Source organism: Henckelia pumila, chromosome 4 (assembly GCF_033568475.1).
Source record: "Henckelia pumila isolate YLH828 chromosome 4, ASM3356847v2, whole genome shotgun sequence".
Taxonomy (NCBI): Eukaryota; Viridiplantae; Streptophyta; class Magnoliopsida; order Lamiales; family Gesneriaceae; genus Henckelia; species Henckelia pumila.
The window spans coordinates 14,037,103-14,063,514 of record NC_133123.1 but is presented as its reverse complement, the minus strand read 5'-3'; the positions used below and the strand labels follow the sequence as shown (position 1 = coordinate 14,063,514).

Here is a 26,412-nt window from a genome sequence, read left to right as displayed (position 1 = left end):
AATAAATAATAAATGTCACAATCAAATAAACATATTAAATTTTGAAATTAGCTATTATATTTTGTATAAAAAAAATCACATATCCAAATTCTAAATAATATAAATAACATAAGTATATGTTTAACCATAACAAAAAATAATGTAAATATTAAAAACAGATTAAATACTAATTATAAATTTTCAAAAAAAATAATTAAAATGAGTGTTTTTATGCCGAATTTTTTTAAAAAAAATTGAAATTTTTATTTGTTTAAAAAACTAGTGGGTTGGTCCGCCCCGTTGCAGTCCAGCTAAACCCGTGGCCCGTTTGAGTTGCCTGTTTAGGCCCGCCTCCAAACGGACTAGTAAAACCGTTACCCAACCTACCATTTTTTCATGGTAGGACGGGCTAGCTTGACGAGCCTGACCCGTTTTGACAAGTCTAATAATGTATGATATTAATCTTACAAATCTTGAACAAAGATTAGGTAAAACAACATTAAAATCAATCAATATTGTCTATGACGTGGAGCTTATTTGACATCAAAATCTCAAATTTAAGATAGTTTCTCAAGTTCGAAATCCAATTATAATAATATTTTTCTAAGTCAAAAACAAAAAATCAGTATTTTGGTTTCATTTGAACATATACTTTAAAATATTTAGTTTTGTATAAGTGAAAATAAGTTAAAGTATGTGTGAAATTTTTTTGAAAAATGTTTTGAAAAATATTTTTTAAAAAGTGTTCTTCAAGTGTAGTATTTTAAGAAGATTTTGAGATGTGTTTCTAAATATTTTTAGAATGAGACTATAAAAGATAAATATAATTTTTTTTTCAACACTGCGTTTGAGATGTTCAAATGTTTTTTTATAGAATATTTATTATAAACATATATTTGTTCTTAAAATAATTTTTAAAATATTTTATAAAAAAATTTTAACAAACACTTTTATAAAATCGTTTTATAAATACATTTCAATGTGGTTTTATAAATACATGTCAATGTCCAAACATACCAGAACCAGATCCTCTACTGTGCCTATTAAAACAACACACGGTACTGTACCATCAAACGACACCATATCTTGTTTTCTCTTTCTTTTTTTCTTTTTCTTTTTACTTTTTTGTGTTTCAATTAAAATAATTACCCAAATCTCGTAGGCAAGTTTGAACCCAAATGACTGGATTCATTGAAATTCTGGAATCTTAATTTCATGAAAAACTTAAAGAGTGTTTGCAATCACTAAAGAAAAGTGATTGTTAGCTTTTGACTTAAAAAATATTATTTTTGTGTGTTTCTTAAACTTAGATTATGTGTAAGCTTATGCTTAACTTAATTGAAATCCAAAAGCTAGTCATGTGGTGATTATAATTCTTCAAAAGTGATTCTAATAAGAAGATCATTGTTAAAATCACTCTAATCACTTATTTATCAAACACTACCAAACTTTGATTTTTAGATTTTCACATTTGTTTTCCAAACACTACCAACTTTTGATTGTTCTTAACTTTTTTTATAATTTATAAATTAATCACTTCTACAAAAGCACAATCTATTGCAAACACTCCCTTAATATAGAGAAAACGATTTTAGATCAGCATTCAACAATTAACAAGTAAATCATCACGTCATTTAGGGAGTGTTTGCAATAGATTGTGCTTTTTATAGAAGTGATTAATTTATAGATTATAAAAAAGTTAAGAAAAATCAAAAGTTGGTAGTGTTTGAAAACATATTTGAAAATCTAAAAATCAAAGTTGGGTAGTGTTTGATAAATAAGTGATTAGAGTGATTTTAACAATTACCTTCTTATTAGAATCACTTTTGAAGAATCAAAATCACCACATGACTAGATTTTGAATTTCAATTAAGTTAAGCATAAGCTAACACACAATCTAGGTTTAAAAAACACACAAAAATGATTTTTTTAAGCCAAAAGCTAACAATCACTTTTTTTAGTGATTGCAAACACTCCCTTAAGGTGAGGGACGAATCGAGGCCAACTTTCTGGCCTCTGAAACCAGAATTGGTTTTCAAAATCTAGATGGGGGGTTTCAAAGTTTGACTGGGATTAGAACCAGATGAGGAAGCGAGCTTGTGGAAGGGTTTTCTTGGAGATTCCTAATTGAATTGGATTCCATGTGAGATATTCGATTAAATCAGGGGAAGAGAAAATTAAAGTTTGGCATGAAAATTTGTTGAGATTTGCGAAGGAATGTGTACAATGCAAACAAAGGAAATGAAAAAGAAATAAATAAATAATAGCACGCGGTGTCGTTTAATGGCACAATACCGTGTGCTGTTTTAATAGGCACATTAGAGGAACCAGTTCCGAAAAAACCTTTATTTTTATTAGAGCAAGCAAGCGTCCTAAACAATTTATTTTTATAATAAAATTATATTTCAATTAAAATTATCAAATAAAACGAATGTAATATATATTAAATACAAAAATTGAGATGAAAAATGAGAGAAATAGCTAAATGAAAAAATTGAAATAGCGGAGATAAGCGGTTTATGGTGTGTGTATTTTTTTTTAATATTTATTATATATTTTTGTATGCATACCAAGAGACCAACCAAAGGTCTTTTACATAATAATAATAATTGAAAAATTGTTTTTTTGGTCCTATATGTTTGTCACTTTGCGATTTCAGTCCTTTATATTTTCATATTTTAGTTTTAGTCCGTTATCTTTATTTTTTGGCAATTTTAGTCCTTTTTCCGACGTGGCGCTAACGTGGCACCAATTCAATGCTGATGTGGAGCTGATGTGTACAGTGTCACGTAAGCATTTTCGAATAAAAAGAACCAAAATTGCAAAAAATCGAAGCATGCAGGACTAAAAGTGAAATATAAAAATATAGAGGACTAAAATCGAAAAGTGACAAACATACAAACCAAAGTTTCAGTTTTTCCTAATATTAATAGATAATAGTGTTTTAAAAAAGAATGTTTTTTTTTTAAAAAAAGTAATAGATAATAGATAAATAATCGCTCAATTCAGTGTAATGTTTACACGTGTAAATAGGAACACTCGAGAAAACACACGTAGTGATCTAAAAATATAGAGGCATCATCAATGTTCGATTCTTGCGTTATGCAACGCCATTAGATTGAGGTGAGTAAGGGGCTGTCGTTTGATGAATGATGCCCGAAGTTGAGGAAAATTCTTCAAAATGAGCCACATACTCTCCATCTCGATCACTTCGAATCATTTTAATCTTTGAACTTTGTTGATTTTCAATCTCAGTCTTATATTTCTTGAAAGCTTCGATTGCCTCATCTTTACTTTCCATCATGGAGGCGCTTCCTCTTGTGACTCGTACTAGATTCCGCCAGATTTGTTTTGGCCTCGGTTTTCATCATCTTTTTATTTGACTTGGCCTCAGTATTCCTGTTGTCCCCCTCGATGCGAAGTCTCACAGTTAGATCTTCAAGTTTCAACTCCTTACGTTTCTGCTTAAGGTAGTTCTTGAAGTCTTTCCACATCGGAGGCAACTTCTCAATGATAGACGCGACTTGGAATGGTTCATTGATTTTCATCCCTTCGGCCAATAAGTCATGCAAGATGGTTTGTATCTCTTGCACTTGACTCATCACAGTTTTTGAGTCTATCATTTTGAAGTTCAAAAATTTTCCAACCACGAACTTCTTTATACCGGCGTCTTCAGTTTTGTATTTCTTTTCCAAGGAATCCCAGAGTTCCTTGGCCGTCTTGACTGAGGAGTAGACACTATAGAGAGTGTCATCAAGGCCATTCAGAATATAGTTTCTGCACAGAAAATTGTTGTGGTTCCATGCATCAACTGCGGTCCTCATTTGGGTGTCAGAATCACCATCAATGACGACAGGGGGATCCTCCTTGAGAAATCTGGACAGATTCAATGTTGTCAAATAGAACAGCATTTTCTACTTCCAACGTTTGAAGTCGGCACCAAAAAACTTTGGCGGCTTTTCTTCATGTGTAGGGGCGGAAGCGAGCGGAGTGAATGAAACAGTAGACATCTTCAGAATCCGAGAAATACAAAATTTTTTCTTGCGATTGTTATGAGGATGTACTCTGAATTCTGAAGAAACTTGTACAACAAAAGCAATAAAAGCAGCAACTAGTCGAGGCGAGATAATCTCTTTATCCGCAAGACAAAATTTCTCGTTAACAGTGCTCAACGTTGACGGCAATCGTCTCTAAGATACAACAACTATTCAATCGAGATATAGCAGAACAACAAATATCTCGATCTTCGTCGAACTAAAATATGTATCAACTTTTTCTTTTGTGAGAGAGAGAGGGAAGAATTTGCAGAGAAATCTGATATTCAATCATTTGATGTTCTCAGATGTTTTTGGATTATATCTCTGCGTTATAACAGTCATATATATATACTATGACTCCAAAATACACGATTTATGGCGTAAGGATGCAACCCATGACAGAAAAAGCCCAGAAAAAGACGCAACTTTTCGGACTGTAGAAGGCGCGCTCGGTCTTGTTCCGACTCAAATCGACTTCTCTCCCCCTCACAGCACTCGCATTGCCTTTCCTTTTAGAACCCCAGGCATGAATGATGAATGTCGATCGTGTTCTTGAATATGCATGCACAGTGTTTAATTTTTTTGTGTGTTTGTACGTACAATTTTTCTTTTTCTTTGTAAATGCGTGCGTATAATAATGTACATGTATATGCATGCATGCAAATAATTAATTAAACATGATGCGGGTGCTGTTGGAGGGGAATTGAGGATTCTTGAAGGGAGATCATTTGCTCTGATTCATCCGATCGTGATGAGTGGGCTGTTTCTGTATACTCTGTATGCTGGATATCTCGATCGGGTTGCAATGGAGGAGAGTTCGCATGAACCATTCAAGATGAGATTAATGTGCTGAAGAAACAAGTGATGAAGCCTGCAGATGGAGACGACCAAGAACACTCCCAGCTAGAGGCCAAGATCCAGCAACTCACTGAGGTAATTTTGGTTAATTAATTCGTCAATATATATATCCACCAATTCGTCAATGTACATGTTGTGTTGGAATTTGGTTAAACTGAAGTAGCTATCGATAATCCAGGAAAGGAAGGAGCTGATTAAAGTATCGTACAGAGACAAACACTTGAATGCTGGGTCCATATATATTACTGGGATTTGGGGTGTTTGAAGCAATCTTTGGAGGGACCAACATCTGGTTAAGAACTGGAAAGCTCTCACCCGGACCTTATTTATTCGCCGGAGCAGGTGCCATGTAGAGCATGCTAGACATACAGTACTTTAGCTTACCTCTTGTCCTTGCCCTGTTTGTTGTTCTTGTGTTGTTAATGAATATGATCAGGTTCTGTGGGTGGCGGCGGCGGCGTTGGTTGCTCCGATGCAGAAAGGGAATCAAACGGCCAGAAGTCTTCACATTGCTTTGAATTCTTTGAACCTACTCCTCTTCGTCTCCCAGATTCCCACTGGGATCAACTTTGTCTGCAAAGTTTTCGAATCCACTACTTGGCCCTGAATATTAATTGTGTGTCACAATCAAATCTTGTTGCAGATTAATTTTCAATCTTCGATTATTTCAATATCGAACAGTGATTCGACGTCACATGTGTATCTAAAATATGAATAAGAATGACGTGCATGCAACATTTTTTTAGAGGGCACAATTTGGTTGTGGAATGAAAGTAAGATGCAAAGTTTGGCGACGGGTCGAAGAATTAATATGACAAGATATATATAAGTAGTGAAGATTATGAAATTTATTTTGCAAAGAAAAACTAATTAAATTATTTTTAAATATTTGTAAACAGTACGTACCACAGTGAAAGATATAAAATTGTGTAGACATGAAATGTCGGTTACGCGCGGCATCAATAACAAAAATACTTTCATTTTTGTTGGACCAAATTTTAGGAACAATCTAAAAGATATTTTGTAAATTATGATATATATATCACTATTTCATGAATCTTTAAAAATTTACTATTTTTGGAATACTTTAAAATTTATTTATATGTAGTACGTGAAAATCTGTGGTTGATTTTGGTTTCAGAAGAAGTTAGTTGTTCCAATCGAAGAGCCTACGAGTCGTCTACTTGCGATACGATTCCTGGCATCTACACCGATGAGTGAGGTGGATCTAGCGGCGGTGTCGCCACCATTAATTCGTTGTCAGTTGAATTCGGCACGGCGGAAACTGACGGACGTGGGAGCCATGACGTGCCTTCTTCACCGATGCATTGCCTATCAGCGATCTGGAGGTTGAATCTCTACTTTCTCAGCGCTCTGATTTGGATCTCCAGCTCTCGAATCTCCACAAATCGACCGAGCTAGGTTTTGGAGATAGTGAAGGCCGACTCTGAGTACGTACATGTTCTGTGGAGCGTTTGTCTTCCCTAGTTTCGAACTATTTTGCATTTGCAGCCATTTTAGCGTTGTCTTCCATAGTTCCAAACTATTTTGCATTTGAAGCATTTTTCCCATGATTTAACTAATACATATTTTTCATAGGAATAGTTTCATTTTTTTTATATAGAAAATAACTGATGTTTTTTTCTAATAAAATATTATCATTATCATAGATTATATGTTATATACTGTAGAGATATTTGAACCCAACAACATAATATTTTTAATTTTTTTTTGTTTTGATACATTAAATTTGAATTGTTTTGTCTTTCGATTTTATTTTCATCGTACTGTTGTTGTACAATTAATGAGCAATTAATCAAGTGATCATGTTTATATTAAGTAAATCATGATTAAGGAGATTTCAAACGGAGTAACGGAGTCCAGAAATGGATCCTGGACACTCAAAATAGCCGGGAAAGTTCCGAGTCTTAGGCAGGATCGGAGGCTCCGAACCTGGGATCGGATGATCCGAAGTGTCCAAGTTCAGAGGGCATGAAGATGTTCTGGAGGGTGAATTTCGGACGATCTGAAGAGTGGTCGGACGCTCCAATTTCCCTCGGATAAGATAAGATAAGGAAATTATTTGATTGGCTGGAGGTGGAATTCGGACAATCCGAAGTATTGTATCGGACGGTCCGAACTGTAGCTTCGCCAGGTGTCCAGAGGAGTGACATCGTGGATGATGTAATATCGGGATCGGACGATCCGAATTCCCGATCGGACGGTCCGAAGTGATTTCAGGTGACACTTGTCACGCATGCAGAGTTCGGACGGACCGAAGGCAGGTTCGGACGGTTCGAACCCTCGTCTATAAAATGAGGCCGAGGAGCTCATTTCCAACTCGCACCATTTTCCTCTCCTTCGCCCACGTGGCTCTATTTTAGGGCTTTGGGTACTTTTATTTTAGAGTTGGAGTAGGAAATATATTTTAGCATAGTCAGACAGTGTCTGACATAGTAGCGGAGCAGTGCTCGTGTAGTGGAGCCGTGCTCAAGGCTATGGAGCTGCAGCAGGGGTGTGCCACTAGTTACGGGATGGTCGCCATCAGCGGGCTGATGACAGACGTAGGTATAGCTTTGGTCTCCTTAAATTATTTAGGAGTATGCAATAGCTTAGTTAAGGCTTTTAGAGCATAATGAATTATGCATGGGTATTTGCATTGTAGAGTCAATGATAGGCTTGAAACCTAGAGCGGGACTGCTAGGACTACCTGTAGTAAGGTACGTAAGTACTGACTGAGATGACCAGCATGATATATGATATATGTGTTGCATGAGCATGTGCTATGTGTTTTTCCATGTTTTATTGCTTTAGCACATGCATGATTTTACGGTAGACTGCATCTGGTATGATGTGAGTCATGACAGTTTTCATCGGTGATGAGTTACTCCTTATGGATTCATGTCTGGGGACACTCAGCCCCTGGGTTTTGCTATCACTAGGAGCGACCACGACAGTGGGGCAAACGCTGTAGTTGATAGGTGAATATAGGAGCGGCACCGCGGACTTGCTATTCGATATTGCCCTGTATATTCATGGCGCCTCTGAGTACTGTTTTTACCCTCGTTTTAAATACACTTATGTGCTGCATATGTAGTAACCCAGATACCATTTTAAGATAATAATATGTTAAACATGATTAAGGGTTGGTATTTAACCAATTTCGGAGTGTTATTGGACTTCAGAAGTAAAATTTGAGCCTTTTAATTTTGGGCCGGATAGTAAGTTCTGATCCCGGATAGTAAGCTCCGATCCCGGATAGTAAGCTCCGATCCTAGATAGTAAGCTCCGATCGGAACGGAAGCTCCGATCCTGGAACGGAAGTTCCGATCCCCAGCTGCCAGAAATGATCGATGACTCAGTCGCGAGTTTTGACAAGTGTCGATCATAGAGCAGATTGGAAGCTCCGATCGTAGATCGGCAGACATGCACGCAATGAGCTGGATCGGAAGCTCCGATCCTGAAATCGGAAGTTCCGATCCTGGCCGAGAAATTTGGCTATAAATAGGGCCGTTCAGAGTTCATTTTCAAATACGAATTCCCGAGTTTCCTTCTACAGTTATATAGTGTGAGATATACACTTGAGGGCCCTATCGGTTATAATAGAGGTTCTGGAATAACCAAGGTGTGGTTATAGTCATCCGGGACTAGCAACTCCAAAGGGCTAACTACGGACGAAGGTATGGTCCGGGAATCTATTTAAGTTTTGGGAGTACTTATTAGCTTAGTTAAGGCTTATAGAATTTATGTAGTGATACGGTGAACTTTTGAATATAGGCTTGGAACCTAGGATCCTATTATACTTGAACTAGCCTAGAGGTACGTACACATTGACTGAGATTGCCAGCGAGTATACATGTTTATATGTTGCATTTATTTGGCATTATTATATGGCATGAGATATGATTTACCGTTTTCTATATTCATATGTCATGTGCATATACACGTTGAGCCTATACCTTGTTATACCTGATTATAGAGCCGCTCAGCTCTATACTCGATAGTCTGTCACTGAGAGTACCGCGATGGCGGGGGCATTTATGTCTGTCTACTCTGGTGTACTAGACGAGTGTGGTTGCACCCAGAGGTTGATCCGTGCGGTGGCAGCACTCATGTGGCGCCGGTTCTGAGCATGACTTTTCAGATGATCTTTTACCAGACATCATGTTGCATGCATTATATACATATGTTTACTCATGTCTATGTACTGGGCGTAGCGCTCACGTCCTAGTTGTTATCTTGGACACCCTATTCCATGGGGCAGGTCGCAGGATGGACGGAGCTGGTAGTTCAAGGCAGGACTAGGGAGCAGGAGCCTTGAGGATTTTATTATACAGCAGGATTCGATATAGCTGTATAATGTTTACTGTTTAAGATTTCGATTTGGTTGTATCACTATAGTATTAAGCCTGAATTATGTTACTAAGCTGATATGTATATAATGGTTTTGTTTCTGCATGTCTTACTCTGTTAAGTTATTTTGTTGTATTAAGTTTAATGCATGCTATTAGTTGCCAGTTAGTAGGTGATACCATGCAGGGTCACTACAGCATATATTGTATATATCATTGATTTTGTATTGAGCTTAGAGCTCACGTCCAGTATTTTCTGTATGTCTGGACACCCCATTCGATGGGGCAGGTGTAGGTGCAGGGTTGAGCATTAGGAGCTTGGAGTAGCCAGTGACCAGTGAAGACAGCAGCATTAGCTGTAGGTTTTTGCCCTTTAGGCTTATTAATTCGATTGAGTTGTATATTGGTTTTATTCTGTCGGTCTGCTTATATTTAAGTCTTCGGCAATAATTTATTTTAAATGCATGCTTAATTATGTTCTAACTCTGAGTAAGTAGTTGATCCAGGTTGGGTCGCTACAGTTGTAGTCTGATGTCACACCAACGGTTAGACCAAATTAAAATAATATAATAATAAAGTTATTGGGCCAAACCAACAAAAAAGGACTTGTTTAGCAGACTAAAAAATCATTTTCACATGAACATCTTGAGCATCTGTCATTTAAAATTAACCGGAAAAAAAGAACATCATTAGAAATTTATAATTTTACTCAACACTAAATCTAGATCAATGGGCAATAGGTATAGGTAATGATCCCAAAATGCAACAACTTATTTTTCGTATTTAAAAAGCATGACATACAAATATATACTGCAATTTTTGAGAAACTTGCATGCTTTTGTAGACGTCTCAAAATGGGCCGGTGGGCCGCATCGGCACACAACTCGTCCAACCCATCAATTTAGGATGTAAATAAGCCGAGTCGAGCCGAACAGTATCAGGCTCGGGCTCGAGCTCGGCTCGTTTGACAGAAATAAGGGCTCGAGCTCGGCTCGATCTCGATCCGAGCTTTCTCGGCTCGTTCAGTATATATAAAAGAGCTCAAGCTCGGCTCGTTTATCATATTAAACGAGCTTGGATTAAGTTTGGCTCATTTTCAGGCTCGTTAAAGAGCTCGTTTTCAGGCTCGTTAGTGAGCTCGTTTTCGGACTCGTTAAGCAAGGCTCGTTAGCAGGCTCGTTAAGGAAGCTCAGACTCGTTAAGGAAGCTTAGGCTCATTAAGTGAGCTCGTTAAGCAGGCTTATTAGCGAGCTCGCTTTCAGGCTCGTTTTCTGGCTCAGACATATATATAACAGAGCTCGAGTTTGATTTTTTTTCGATTATAATTTTTCGATCAAATTGACTATAACTTGATTTATAAGTTTACCATGATCCAAAACTTCAACCTCCAACACAGCCCAATTCGAAAACTCCACCAATTTCATTTATCAAAGTTTTCGATCTTTATGGATTTAAATCATCATTACTAACTGCTCAATTCATGATATATCTTGAAATTTTCGAATTTATTATAGATCAAATTCTAGATGCAAATTTTACCCACAATCCTTCGACTGCTTTCAATCTATACAAGTTCAATGTGCACTATCCTATGCTACATAGTATTTTAAAATGTTTTTAAAAAATCACCACATTATTATTTTTTATAATGAGCATTACTTGTGATACGATCTACCTATATATGAAATATTTTATTTAATAATATTATATATTTTTTTTAAAATGTTGTGCATATATATACATATATTGAGTTAACAAGTTATAACTCAACAAATTTAATTTAGATAATTTCACAACTTCTTTTAACTAAAATTTTTAATATCATTCATCTATCACATATAGTTCTAATTCTCGTAAGACATTTTAAATAAAATTTTTATTTCAGCTCTTTAAAAATGTATTGATTAAATTGTCATTCATTAGTAATATACACATATAAATATTTTATTTATTGTGTTTTTAAGAGAATTTTAATACAATGATTTTAAAGTTAAAATAAAAAATACAAATTGTGGCTACATCCTATATATTATAAACTCATCTTTATTTCAACAAAGTATTATGTTTTAATCTTGTCATTTGCATTAATATTAATATTTTTATTTGTCCACTCAAACTCAAACTAGATAAAACCACATAAATTAAATGAACATATTCGTGAGCCTCCAAAACGAGCCAAGCCCAAGCTGGAGACCTCGAGACTCCTAAACGAGCCGAGCTCGAGCCCATACTAGCGAGCTTCCTAAACGAGCTGAGCTCGAGCCCATACTAGCGAGCCTCCTAAACGAGTTTCCTATTTAGAAATACTATCTTCTTTGAAGGAAATTCGCCAATAAAAAGAATCAAAAAAGCTTTTACTGAGCCCGAGCTCGGGATCCCGAGCCTATTAACAAACATGTTCGCGAGCTTACCAGCCAAACATCTTTAAGCTCAATCTCGGCTCGTGAAAATTGTCGAGCTCAAAATCAAGCTCGGGCTCGGCTCGATAAGCTTATCGAACGAGCTTTTTGCCGAGCCGAGCTACGAATAGCTCGCGAACCGTTCGGTTTGTTTACATCCCTACCCATCATTAGACGAGACTGGCCAGCCCATCTTTAATGCGGTTTGGAAAAAAAACATCAACTCAACCAACATATAATTATAGGTGCAGAGCGAGTCAACTCACAACCCACTATTAGATGGAACGGGGCGGGACGGCCCACTTTTTAGATGGGTTGAGAAATTTCTAACCCAACCCAACTATTTTGTATGACGAGACGGACCAACCCGACGAATCTAGCCCATTTTAACACATCTACTTATTTGAGGACTAGGATTCAAACACTTCAATCACATTTATTACTACTAGTGAAAAGTACATGTGTCGCACGTGAGTACATATAATCTATTTATAATTTGTGGGTCATTTACTTAAAGTTATAATCATTTTCTTTAGGATTTATTTCCTGGAATTAAAATCCACCTCTTTAATATATATCATAATATTTTAGTTTGAAAAAATGTTCAATATTTCATACAAAATATAAATGTTACCTAAATTATAAAATTTAGTCCTAATATGATGTATGATGATGTTCACTATTCGTATTATTTTTTTAACACATCTTTTATAGCTGTAAATCTTGATTAAACTTTTGAAGTAGTTCTTTTATGGAACTCAAAAAATCATGTGTAAAATTTTAGAATTTAATTTTAAAATTTATTATTAATTGTGTATCTCAGATTTTTTTTCATAATTTTTTCTGAATAATTTTAGTCATTAAAAAAACTAAACATGTCAATTTTAAGACTGATTATCATTTCATTATCACTTACACATCTTCATAAATTGCATACCGTAAATAATTTTTTTTGAAAATAAATTAAATTAAACCTTCATGTTAAGTAACGATGGTAGTCGATGGAAAAATAAATAAAATACCATTTTTTAAGCTTAGAAGCCAATTATAGAACTAATTTATGGTTTTTACCCACCTTATTCAAGAAATTAATATAAGTCAATTCTTTTAAGTAAAAAACGTCCATGACAACCACAAAATAAAATGGATTAGATGTCAAAGAAAGAATAATTATGGGAGAAAAAAATATTGTAAATTATGTATAGGGATGAAATATATATTCAATTAATGTTGTAGTTATGAGAGTTCAATAGAGACCATTAATCATTCAATTAATTTTATTTTAAAAAAAATTAGGAATAGTTATCCTAAATTTGGTTTTATTTGATAATTTTTTTTACTATTAAAATATCATTTCTTCTCCGTTTTATGATTATTGTTATTATTATAATTTAAACATAGCATTGTTTATTATTTTTAGCATTTAATAATTTAAAAATATCATTGTATATATAATTCATATTTTAATTAATTACTAATATAATTGATCCAGTATTTCATTCAAACTAATATCTCAATTTTACATTTATATCACAAACTATTTTTCAACCCAATACAAAATACTATAGAATAAAAATGTAAAATTGAGATATTAGTTTGAATGAAATACTGGATCAATTATATTAGTAATTAATTAAAATATGAATTATATATACAAACTATAGAATAAAAATGTAAAAGTTGTTATTTCATAATTTGAAAATTTTGCCATTTCATTTACAATTTGAAAATTTTTATTTTTGTAGGAAAATTACATTTTATATTGTTTATGTATTTGAAAATATTTATTTTAGACAATAAAAAGTGAGTAATATTAGATCGATATAATTATTATGTTTGTATAATTATTATTATTTAATATTTTTTTCTTCTTTGTATCTATCTATACAAAAATATCAAGGTGTCAAAAATATATTTTTTTAATTTTGGCCTTTTTTTAAATTAAAATTGGAAGTTTTAACTTTTTGTTTTTCTCTATTGAAATTATTTACACAAATATTTATTTTAATTGATTTTGGTTGAAAAAAAGGCATGCTACATTATTCATAGATGCAAACAATATTTATTTTTAGCCAATTAAAAAATGACTAATATTAGGATGATGTAAATATTAAGTTTGTAGAACCTCTTCAAATCTATACATAAATATAAAAGGCTCATCTATATATATATATATATATATATATATATATATATGATTTTTAAGTTTTAATTTAATTTTATTTTTTTTAAATTACTGTGGGAAGTTATAACCTTTTGTTTTTATTTTTTCAAAATTGTTCTTTACAAAAGTATTTTCTTTTATTTCCTTTTATTTATTTTTAGTTAAATGAAAATAAATCCCACCCAAAAACCTGAAATGATGGTGTTGGGTTTTGGAATACAAGTAATCTTGATTTTGATGATAACAAAGCTTGTTATTGTGTTTTTAACATATTTACTCTAGTGTGAAGTTGTTAGACTCAAGATGAAAGTCTAAACTCGAAATTAGCCAAACTGATTTTCTGGCGAGCTCTAGTATTTCACAGATATCTCACAGCTCAATGATGTAAAAGTTTAGCCGCTAAAACGAATGCATAGAAAACTCAATTTGAAACATATCTTATTTCACGTCAGTTGAGCAAAAACAAATGTTATCTTGGTCAAACTGACATCGCAATACCAAACTAAATTGGATCAGTTTAGAAGAAAAACAAAATCAGTTTTCTTCAAGCAGTTCTGGTATTTTGGTCATATCTTACAGCTCGTTTACCCGAATGGAACGATTCACCCTGATTTAGAAAGATAAGACCATCTACAAATCATATTCACAAGTCGAAGACGGAATCGGATCCTAAGAAGCTGTTAAACTGCATTGATATTGTGGGTTTGGAACTGAAATGCTGGAAAGCAAAATTTCTGGCACAGTCTAGTATTTCAAGCACAACTCTCTCATATGAAATCCAAATCTAGTGATTCATGATTCTATGAAAATACAAGAGAAATGTCTACAACTTTTATGTTTATCACTTTGCCAAAAAATCAACGAATCAAGAGATATGATACTAAACTAACCATATGCACTTAACTGATTTTTTGTTCAACTGAATTTTGAGCAGCTTTGACATTTCAAGCATAAATTTTGCATATGAACTTCAAATTGATTGATTATGGTGACGTTGGAAAGCTAAGATCAACGGCTACAAATTTTGTTTTTATCACTTTTCCCAAATACCAATGGATCATTCAAAACAATATCTAGATTAACAATCCAGATTACCTCGCTAAACTACAACGAAACTCAAGCTTGCTCAACTACTACGAAACTGAGTTTTCTCAACTGCTACAACACCTAAACTGCTCCAAATTCTGTTTTGCACCAAATTTCAATTTAGCAAGATCAGTTTCGCTCCAAGATCAGTCTACCGAACTAAACTGAATTTGGCCAAGAGCAGTCTACCTATCCAAACTGATGTTTGCTCAACTACTACCGCAATTTCTACAGTATCCAAACTGCTACAGTATCCGTTTCGCACCAATTTCAGTTTATCAAGACCAGTTTAGTGGAATTCATTTTAACGCTCCAGAAACAGTACAAAAGCATTCTAACGGCTCTATTTTCATGTCTAACGACTATATCATTTTTGGAGCTTATAAATACAACATCTTGAAGATCTAACACAAGATTTTGCAAGGAGATTCAAAGCCTGGGTAGCTGACTTGAAGAAATCAGCTAGTTGAGAGCATTGCCCTTGGTGTGAAGAAAAAATCGGCAGATTTCTTGAGCTTTAACAGTGTAGTTCTTCATACCCAACTCACTCACATATACAAGAGAGATGTATTTCATTGAATAGTTGAGTGAGAGTTTTAAAACAAAGACGTTAAAGATTGTGTTTGTAGTCTTGGCATAAAAACGTTAAACATTTTGCGAATTATGAGGTTGCGGCCTACAATCAATTGAGTGGCTAGGAGTTCTTGTTTAGTCAGCGGGTATGTGAGACCCTTGTCCCACATGAGAAAAATTAAATGTTTAAAATGAGTTTAAAATGGGCTACAATGGACTTCTATAGCAACTTGAGTTAATCATTTTCGTAAAGCGAGAACGAATACGAAGTAGTTACTATATGGGCCCATTGTGCAGTCGCACAAGAGCGCTCCTGAGCCTGGGGCATGACAGAATGGTATCAGAGACGGTCACCAGCAGAAACCCCAAGAAATAAGTTCTATGCGGGATAAAGTGTTGCGTATATTGGAGCCACCTCTTGAAAATGCGAAGCAAAGTGCTACATGACAGGAGCCATCTCTTGAACCCATAGGAGCCACCTCTAGATTCCCGGTGCTGATGGTTCGAAGGTCAGGCCGCGACGCGACGAGGACGTCACATTCTGAATGAGGGGTGATTGTGAGACCTCTGTCCAAAATAGAAAAAATTAAATGTTTAAAATGAGTTGAAAATGGGCTACAATTGACTTCTATATCAACTTGGGTTAATCATTTTCGTAAAGCGAGGAGAATACGAAGTAGTTGCTATAGGGGCCCATTGTGCAGTTGCGCAAGCGCGGGTCTGAGCTCGGGGCGTGACAACTGACAGGGTAAGTCCTAAACCTGAGTGGTTTTGTACAAATGAGTTGTATAAATCAAAGTCTTCTAGCGATATCCTTCCGAGGAGGAATAAGTGGTGACATAGGAGTTGTTATAATCTCCGAACATCCATAAACACATTCGGGTCTATTTATCACATTTATTTTACTTATGCTAAAGACTTTCAAGATGCATTGTTGAAACATTTTATGTGTTCTTCATAGCATACAAAGTGTTTGATAAAATACTTCAACCAAATCGTTTTCATTATTTCAACTTGCATTGTTTCAAAATGTCTTACAAAATGTTTAATCGGTTTCTACGAATGATTATTGTGAGTATTTTTCGCTTGATTTTGAAACCAAACTCGATATAATTCATTGGTGCTTAATATTTCAAGAACCAAAATATTGTAGCTCAAAATATTTTAAAAGTGTATATTCACCCCCCCTCTACACACCGTTTTCGATCCTATCAAATGGAAATTTATTTTAGACACATTATATTATAACATTTTTTTGATTTATTTATTCTAACCAACCCACTAATACTCATTAATGAATGCATTTAATGTGTAATAATTAGTAAGTCGTGTATTTTGCATTTATTTATATAAAAACTTATACATTTACTTTTATGTCTTAACCAATATTTAACTTTTACATTTATACATTATATGTATTTACTTTTACATAAAATTGTGTAGACTAAAAGGTCAAAGTTGTTAATTTACAATTTTAAAACTTTGCCCTTTTATTCACTTTTAGAGAGGTGTGAATTTACAACTTTGCCTTTTTACTCACACTTTTAGATATGTGATAAATAATAGATTTTGTTTTTCTTTTTCCAAAATTGATTTCTTTACAAAAATATTTCCTTTTATTTCATTTATTTAGTTAATTAAATGAAAATAAATCCCACACAAAAATATTTCTTTTTATTTTATTTATTTAGTTATTTATTTAGTTTATTTTATTTATTTAGTAAATTAAATGAAAATAAATCTCACCCAATATTTAACTTTTACATTTATATCATTATATGTATTTACTTTTACATAAAATTTTGTAGAATAAAAAGACAAAGTTGTAAATTCACAATTGTAAAACTTTGTCTTTTTATTCTTACATTTAGATAGGTAATAAATAAATAAATAAATAAATAAATAAATAAATAAATAATAATAATAATAATAATAATAATAATAATAATAATAATAATAATAATAATAATAATAATAATAATAATAATAATAATAATAATAATAATCTTATAAACTTCAGCCCCACATAGAAATCGATTTGGTTCGATTTGCTTACACCAAAATCAAATTACCAGTATACCCTAAAAAATCACACTCTACTTCATATTATATCTAGACAAAATGGTCAGAATAATACACATCCTTCCACGTAATCACGTTCAACTTCAAATTTAAAATTCAAAATTCAAAATTGAAAAAACCGATTACCTTTCTCTTTCACGTCATTTTCTTCTGTAAAAATTATTTGATTTGATCATTGTTTTAGTGTGTGTGCATCTTTCTACTAGTAGTAATAATAAATTTTATTCATACATTTAGATATTTAATAGATATAATAGCAAATCCAAATATTTTCAATTAAATTTAAATATGACAAAAAAAAAACATGTTTCCTCCCACACAATATCTCAATTTGTCCGGAAAAAAGGTCAAACAAGAGTTTTTGTTTTTTTACATGACAGTGTTTCTCATTAATTATGGTACAGTTTTTAACTATAAAATATTAGAAAAATTATTTAACTTCAACATAATGTGTATCCTTAGGAACTCAAATACTCAACCAAGGTTTACTTGAAAAAAGAAAAACTCAACCAAGTCACTCCTATGTTAATGCCACGCAATTTTTTCATCTAAAAAAAGTAAAATGGTTAAAAGATATCAAATAAAATTCATAATCGCTATAACGTATTTTTTATATATATCTCCAAAAAGTTAAAAAGAAACAAGAAGATCATGATTAGTATTGATTGAAAACTTAATCGCTACACTTGTACAGAATACAAAGAAGATGAAAGAAAGCCAAAGGGCTGGGGCTACAATTTGAGAGCTGCTATGGCTTCAGCTTTGAAATCCACTCTTAGACTCAATACTCGTCTAACCTCGGCCGGAGTCAGTCTCCAGGTCATGGGACCTGAGTTCTCTCCCCAGAAATCCAGAATCTCGGAGACCTTTTCCAAGTTTAGGATGGTAGCCATCTGCGTGAGACGAGAAAACTTGTCTCGAACAGTCCTCTGGGTTATACTCGAGAAATGACTGACTAGGGTCCTGGTATCTCTATCGAGCTGAAGGCCACCTAGTTGACTGAATCGTTTTTGCATCATGATGACTTCGAGCCTTTTCACAATGAAGTCGATGACAAGATGTACAAACGAGTCATAATTGTTGGTCGTCATCAATTGCTGAAGCCATGCCACGTTGGTTTCAACAGCATGTAGAAGCCTTTGCACCCAGGGATCGTTCACCTCGTTGTCAGCATATTCTGCCTCGGAAAGCTCATAGCTAATTGTTGCCACATTGTCTAATACTGGCCTGATTCGGGGTGTCACGGATGACACAAGTTGCTCCATTCCTACCGTAAGCGCCTGCTTGAAATTGTTGCTCATTTCATTTAATTCAGATAAGCAAGATTTAACTCTCTCTCTATCTGCAGGTGCAGAGAATGCCTGATGCAAGGGAACTGAAGTTAGTCCTTTCAACATATTTCCAAGAATAAGATGGTGGAGAAAACACAGAACAGGAATCCTATGGGCTATGATTTTTAAGGCATACATTTTGGCCAAAAAAAGCATTCACACATGTCCCCTGAGAACATCATAATTATTTAACATTAGGAAGGTATACTGGGGAGTGGGAGTTGGCCACCCCACCAGGGTTTGAAAGCATACATTCAGTATAAACAACAAAAAATATTTCATCTACAACAAAAATCATGAACATTGGACAGTCAAAATAAGAGGATATTGTCATATTGATGCTACCCTGCCACAAATCGCTACACGAGAAATTCTTGCTGTGTCTGGGCCGAAAATCTTGCCCATGCATTCAAATTTGAATACAACTTAAAAAACAATAAAGTATGATGATTTCTACGGAAGTTTCTAATCACAACTATTAATCATCTACAAATTTGAACCATTTTCTCCATGTTCAAAAGCATGGATTCAAAACAAAGTACTTCAAAAAAACGTAGCAATTTCTTTAATTGAAATACAATCTATTTAGCTATTCAAGATAGAGTAGCATGACCGGCAAAGATCCTAACCACAAACAAAATTGAAAACCTTAAAGGCATTCCTATACATTGTTGCTCACACTCTGGCCATCAAGTTACTGAAAACTATATTCTGAAAGATAATGCTAGCAGCAGAAATCTGCAGGCCAAATGCAAGTGAGGTATTTATAGTCAAATCGAGTATATCAACCAACATTTATCACTGACTGTAGTTTTCTGTAATAGTCTCCCATATAACTTCAGAAATCAGAAATATGGAGCATATAGCATAACAAATCCAAACTTCTTAAAAACTCCAGGCATTTAAAATAAAAAAGCACAAGTAAAAGGAAAACAAAGTCTGTGTGTACCTCAGCGCATTGCTCTTCGATCTCGTGGCGAAGTTTCAAGGCATACTCACTACTGACATCCATGTTGTTCAAGGCAGTGGAAATCTCTGTTCCTGTCTTCTGCACTCCAACACCACCCAAAAAAAGCTTTGCCCCAAGATTAGGCTCCTTCATCTTTTGTTGCAAGGCCTCACAATATTCGCCCCCAAGTAAACTCACAGCACTGCTCAGCACGGCAATCACTGAGTTAATATTGGAGGTAGAAATAGCCCTTCGGCAGCAACTCTGCAGCACATAAAACACATCATCGACCATAGATGTGGTAAGACTATCGAGCACCTGCTCATTGATTTCAATTGCTTTCCTCACATTCTCCACCATAAAGAATCCTTCCAGGATCACATAATAACCAGTTATGTCCTGCGAAACTTTACTGAAATTCCCACTCCTAAAAGCTTTTGTAGCTCGAGGTCCTAACTCTGGATCCACAGAGGTCAAACTCCTTATTTTTGAAACCATGTAATCTGTGTAATCTTCACCCAATTGGGTCAATGACAGTATCTCTTCCAGGTACAGCTCAACTTCTCTAGGTTCTGGCCCTTCCACCCCAGCAGAGAGCAAACTGTTCTTATATGAATTAATCTCAGATGTCAATTTGGCCAATTTCCTATACTCCATATACTTCTTCAAAATGACAGAACCCCGCGAATCACATTCCTCCTGGAGCTCGCAAATGGCATAAACAATACCATCCTCACCACACAAATCACTCAAAATTGAATTATTTTCCTCAATAGCCAACACAATGTCTTTAAACAAATTCGTCAAACAAGAAACGAAATTCACGTTACTGTTATTATTCGATTGCTCCATAAGTTCAACCAATTGCTCAAATTCCATTCTCGATCTCACGGAAATTACCTTTCTCAGGTATTGAACATAAATCTGTAAGCCTTCCTCTTCGAGACCGAGAGGCCTGTAGAGCCTGATAAAGCGGAGAATAGTGGGATGATCCCGTTGATCTACCGCATAGGAAAGCTTCTTCTTGGCGATGCCTTCCAATTGCTTCTTGTAGGAGAGGAGCTGCTCGCGCTGATCCGCGGTTGAGGAGTCTTTGAATTTGGAATCAATTTGGAGGAATGTCTGGATGAACGATGCCGCGGATTCGAAATCCTCGGCGAGGAGAGATTTGTGAACGCCGTCCAGGCAGTTGGATCGGTCGACGATGGCATCGATTCTGAAGAGCGTGTCTTGAACTCTCGATTGAGCGAGGTCGAGCTGGCGGACTTTGGCGGACACCTGATCGGCGAGCGCGGAGGTGAAGGAGACGTTGGAGAGCATGTACTCAGAGTCAGCCTTCACTATCTCCAAAACCTCGGTCGATTTGTGGAGATTCGAGAGCTGGAGATCCAAATCGGAGCGCTGAGAAAGTAGAGATTCAAGCTCCAGATCTAGGGCTCGCTGATAGGCAATGCATTGGTGAAGGAGACGCGTCATGGCTCCCACGTCCGTCAGTTTCCGCACGTGTTCAAGCGCTTCCGCCGTGCCGAATTCTACTGACAACGAATTGATGGTGGCGACGCCGCCGCTAGAAGCGTCGGCGTCCGCCTCACTCATCGGTGTAGATGCCATGAGTCGTATCGCAAGTAGACGACTCGTAGACTCTTCGGAACAAAGTTCTTCTGAAAGCAAAATCAAGCACAGATACTACATATACATTTTAAAAAATTCCAAAAATAGTAAATTTTTAAAGATAAAATAGTGATATATCATAATTTACAAAATATCTTTTAAATTGTTCCTAAAATTTTGGTCCAAAAAAAATGTTCTTAAAAGAATTGTCTTTTAAATGAAATTATTTCGTGTTCTTGATGCCATGAGTCATAACCGACATTTCATGTCTCCGCAATTTTATATCTTGCTTCCACCGTGTACTGTTTAAAAATATTTAAACATAATTTCTCTTTGCAAAATAAATTTCATAATCTTCACTACTTATATCTGATCATACTCTACGACCCGTCACCAAAATTTGCATCTTACTTTCATTCCACAACCACGCATTTCATTCTTATTCATATTTTAGATACACATGTGTTGGGTGTGCCGAGTCGCTGTTCTATATATATATATATATAAATCGACGAGAGATGGCTAAATCAAATAATCGAAGATTGAACATTAATCTGCAACAAGATTTGATTGTGAACACACAAAATATTAATTCAGGGCCAAGTGGTGAATTCGAAAACTTTGAAGACGATGTCGATTCCAGTGGGAATCTGGGAGACGAAGAGGAGTACATTCAAAGAATTCAAAGCAATGTGAAGACTTCTGGCCGTTTCATTCCCTTTCTGCATCGGAGCCACCAACGATGCCGCCGCCGCCCATAGAACCGTTATAGCTGATCATATTCATAAACAACACAAGAACAACAAACAGGGTAAGGACAAGAGGTAAGAGCTCAAGTGTACGTCTCTAGATCGCACCTGCTCCGGCGAATAAATGAGGTCCGGGGAAGAGCTTTCCAGTCCTGAACCAGGTGTTGACCCCTCCAAAGATTGCTTCAAACACTCCAAATCCCAGCAATATGGAGCCAGCATTGAAGTGTTTGTCTCTGTATGACCCTTTAATCAGCTCCTTCCTTTCCTGGATTATCGGTACTAATTCATCAATTTAACCAAATTCCAAAACAACATGTACATTGAGGAATTGGTGTCTTGATCAATTAACCAAACCTCAGTGAGTTGCTGGATCTTGGCCTCGAGAGGCGATGGCTCGGGGGGTGCTTGGTCTCCATCCTCAGGCTTGATCACTTGCTTCTTCAGCACATTAATCTCATCTTGAATGGTGCGAACTCTCCTCCATTGCCACCCGAGATATCCAGCATACAGAGTATACAGAAACAGCCCACTCATCACGATAGGATGAATCAGAGCAAACGATCTCCCTTCAAGAATCCCGAATTCCCCTCCAACAGCAGCCGCATCCTGTTTAATTATTTGATGCATATACATGTACATTATTATACGCATTTACAAAGAAAAAGAAAAATTATACACACAAACACACACACACACTGTGCATATTCAAGAACACGACATTCATGCCTGGGGTTCTAAAAGGAAAGGCAATGCGAGTGCTGTGAGGGGGAGAGAAGCCGATTTGAGTTGAAACAAGAATGACTGATGGGGGAGTATTTCGGGGTTCAAGCATAAATCTTTGGAGTGGGTTTGGTTTTGCGATTGTGGATTGGTGTCGAGGGTTGGAGTAGGCAGTGATTTGGGATGGATTTGTGGTAGCCTTCTGGTGATGGGGTGGGTGGGGATTAGCTTCGGAAGGCTGAGGGTAGCTGCCGCCATTGTTGGCCGGAGGATTACACAGAGGGGGGGGGTGTGCGTGGCAGACGCAGTGGTGGAATGGGTAGGCGATTAAGGATAAGGAAGATGAGGACAAGTTTGGCTGTCGTAGATTGGTGGGGATTTAGACCAGTACGTGTGTTCTCTCGAGGGTTCCTCGGATTTACACAGTAATTAGCGAGCGTGAACATCACCATGAATCGAGCGATTATTTGAAAATGTAAATATTGATTGGTTATTTTTTTTTAGGGGCAAATTATTTAAAATTCTTTTTTTATCAAACATTTTTTGTTTTTCTTAACTTCTTACACACCAATTTCTTTGTTTTCACTCTATGTTCCTAATTTTGAAGTAATAATTTAATTAGTAACTAATCATTTGTACGTGACATTGTTTTACATATCGAACCAGTACAGGCCATGCATGACTAACGGTTACGCAAGGTTTTCATCCGATATACTATGTATTAGGGTCCAACATGCTTTCGTATAATGAATTAATCTTGAATACCTTTTTGACCAAAATGTCTTCGGGTCATACATGTCGAGTTTTGCGAAGTGCTCCTCACACCACGCTGTCGCAACAGATGGTTTCTGACGCAAGTTCCTTCAACGACACCCTACACAGTCTTAATTCGTTTTCTACCTTAAGTCCTAGGGTATAAAAGCTTAATTATAAAATATAAGCATAGAAGAACAAGAGCTTTAGAGAAATTTATTCAGACATTATATTATTACATAAATCAACTCCTTTTAAGAGGAGGAGATAACTTGTTTTAGCTACTCATGGTAGTCTTGTTCTTGAAATACATAAAAACTTGAAATATTTATTACAAACTTAGAAAAAAATATTACAACAATTTATTTGTAAGAAAACTGAAAGGAATGATTGATGTTTTCAGCTTCCTTGAATGTCTGTATTTATAGTCGTGGTTCCACTCGTTTCACCGAGAAACTTCAGGGAATCTTATAACTATCTTTCTTGTCTTTTTTATACTATTATTGATGGCATCTTTTGCTAATGGAGGAGTCACGTGCCTTCCTTTTCCTTTTGGCTTTATTTTCCTCACACGTCTGCTTTATTGTTGTCGGGGCATCTTTTGCTTTTGCAATGGTCCCCGGGAAAAACGCATCTTTGATGGTCCCTGACCACCTTTGCTTGCCTCGAAAAATTCTTTTCGATCTGTTTGGGGTCGGAAGCTTTTTCCAAATTCAGACTCCTTTTAGTTTGGGCATTCTGGGCAGATAACCTCTGACCATCTTCCCACATGAGCCATGTTGCAGAACTTTCGGCGAGTTTCTTTACTCCCTGGAAGCTTGTTGTTCCAAAGAAGATTTCTCATCTTTTCGAAGAGTTCTTTCGCAAATGCAGTAGTTTATTGTCATGGTTAACTTTATCCATCTCAGTAAGACAGACCCAAATTGTGGGGATCTCGGGTTACTAATCTTATTTTATGGCAAATTAATGTAGTGACCCGCAATTAATCAAGGTTTTTGCCTAAAATTATCCAAAGTAGATCGGAAGCTCCGAAGCACAGATCGGAAGCTCCGATCTGGATCGGACGTTCCGTTGGAGGATCGGACGTTCCGTTCTGGCTAGGGCTGGCGTCATCACCGACGTCAGCAAGATGATGTCACTGCTTACGCACGTGAGGTGACATCGGACGTTCCGATGTCACGATCGGACGCTCCGTTCGCGATCGGACGTTCCGATGAGGGATCAGACGTTCCGATCGCCGTTTATAAATAAGGGGTCCGAGCCCTCATTCTGTGCACCAATTTCCCTCCTTTTCTCTGGTTTTCGAACCTTCTTACTTAGATCTAAGGAGTTCTAGGCATCCTATTGGGAATCCGAAAGTTGCCTAGCGATCCCGGCGTCGTAGCGGAGGTGTGCCTAAGTTTTGAGGCGATTCTACACTAGCGGGCTAACGACGGACGAAGGTATAATTTGGCATCCTAAAAATATTTAGGAGTATGCAATAGCTTAGTTAAGGCTTTTAGAGCGTTTATAGTGATGCATGGACTTTTGCATGTGTAGACGCAGTAGAGCAGACTTGTAGGCTTTGGACCTAGACGGGTGTGCTAGGAGTTGACCTGCAGTGTTAGAGGTACGTAAGTACTGACCGAGATAGCCGCCATGATATTTATACATATGTGTGTGATGTATGATGTATGTGCTGTATTGGCTATGTTTTACTGTTTTTAGCACATGCATATGTTTTTACGGAGACTGCATCGGGCATGATGTGAGTCATGACAGTTTCCATCAGCCAAGGCGATTCTTCCTGAGGATTCGTGTCTTGGAAATATACGAGTACCACGCGGAGTCGCTCACTTGCCCGGTACTGTGTATTCCAGGCGCCATGAGTAAAGTGATTTAACCCTGATTTTTAAAGTCATGTGCATGCTCATATTTGTATTTATATCATTGCTTCCGTATTGAGCGTAGTCGCTCACGCCCTTTATGTTTCGTGTTTTGGGACACCTTGTGGCGGGTCAGGTCTGAGGCTGGACGGTCCCGGTGGTTCCCAGCAGGGTTGAGGTTGCTACCGTGCAGAGGTAGTTTGTTAGGGATTCTGATACCCTAATTTCGATTTGGTTGTATAAAGAATTATACACTGTTTCTATCGTCGGTTGTATTCTGCCGATTGGATTTGTTGTACTTTGGAATTATCTGCTATTTAACGCTTTAATTATTGTTGCTTGCGCTAATCACTCTGATTAGGTAGTGGATCCGGGTAGGGTCGCTACATTTATTGGTATCAGAGCGCATTGCAACTGGGAATTAGTAAAGCGGATTTTAAGAGTTGTCTGTTGTTATTGACAGATGGCAGATGATGATTACGAGAGTCAGGCTAGCGGTGGTCGTTGGGGTGATCCACCAAGGAGACATCACCATAGACATCATCATGAGGATCATAGACGTCTTAGTATGAACCGTTTTCTTCAGATGGCTCCTAAGCCATTGGTGGGTGGCGAGGCTCCTGCAGTTGCTGAGGACTGGTTGGAGCGTATGAAGAGTTGTTTTCGGGAGTATCAGTGTACTGAAGCCCAGAAGATGGAGACTTTAGCTTTTGTTCTAGAGGGAAATGCGAAGAGGTGGTGGAGAGCTACTTCTACTCCGTTTATTGCCGCCAGGGGTACCGCTACTTGGGCTGAGTTTAAGTCTTCCTTCGAGAAGCATTACTTTCCTCCAGCTTTGCGTCAGACGAAGGCGAGCGAGTTGCTAAGTTTGCGACAGGGTACTATGACCATGATGAGTACC

General features: G+C 36.3%; 2 protein-coding genes and 1 pseudogene across 2 annotated transcripts; 1 reads left to right on the top strand and 2 right to left on the bottom strand.

Moving 5' to 3' along the window:
• The first annotated feature begins 4,369 nt into the window (after window positions 1-4,369).
• LOC140860520 (uncharacterized) lies at window positions 4,370-5,509 on the top strand (annotated as a pseudogene).
• Window positions 5,510-18,167: 12,658 nt separating this feature from the next.
• On the bottom strand, window positions 18,168-21,801 carry LOC140864652 (conserved oligomeric Golgi complex subunit 4). Its single transcript, XM_073268944.1, has 2 exons — window positions 19,811-21,801; window positions 18,168-18,891 (listed from the first exon to the last, which is right to left on the bottom strand). The coding sequence occupies exons 1-2, from the start codon at window positions 21,419-21,421 to the stop codon at window positions 18,262-18,264; spliced, it is 2,241 nt and encodes a 746-aa protein (XP_073125045.1). The 5' UTR covers window positions 21,422-21,801; the 3' UTR covers window positions 18,168-18,261.
• Window positions 21,802-21,944: 143 nt separating this feature from the next.
• Window positions 21,945-23,272, bottom strand: LOC140864653 (uncharacterized). The gene is made up of 4 exons (XM_073268945.1): window positions 22,900-23,272; window positions 22,528-22,779; window positions 22,279-22,438; window positions 21,945-22,193 (listed from the first exon to the last, which is right to left on the bottom strand). Exons 1-4 carry the CDS (start codon window positions 23,149-23,151, stop codon window positions 22,015-22,017), a joined length of 843 nt encoding a protein of 280 aa, XP_073125046.1. The 5' UTR covers window positions 23,152-23,272; the 3' UTR covers window positions 21,945-22,014.
• Between the last annotated feature and the right edge of the window lie 3,140 nt (window positions 23,273-26,412).

Excerpts from the sequence above, each read along its gene's own strand:
- LOC140864652 (XM_073268944.1), bottom strand. The coding sequence starts at position 21,421 with ATGGCATCTACACCGATGAGTGAGGCGGACGCCGACGCTTCTAGCGGC. Across the intron at positions 18,892-19,810 it reads TCGAAGAGCAATGCGCTGAG|GCATTCTCTGCACCTGCAGA; the intron begins GTACACACAGAC and ends CCCTTGCATCAG.
- LOC140864653 (XM_073268945.1), bottom strand. The coding sequence starts at position 23,151 with ATGGCGGCAGCTACCCTCAGCCTTCCGAAGCTAATCCCCACCCACCCC. Across the intron at positions 22,780-22,899 it reads CTTTCCTTTTAGAACCCCAG|GATGCGGCTGCTGTTGGAGG; the intron begins GCATGAATGTCG and ends ATAATTAAACAG. Across the intron at positions 22,439-22,527 it reads AGATCCAGCAACTCACTGAG|GAAAGGAAGGAGCTGATTAA; the intron begins GTTTGGTTAATT and ends CCGATAATCCAG.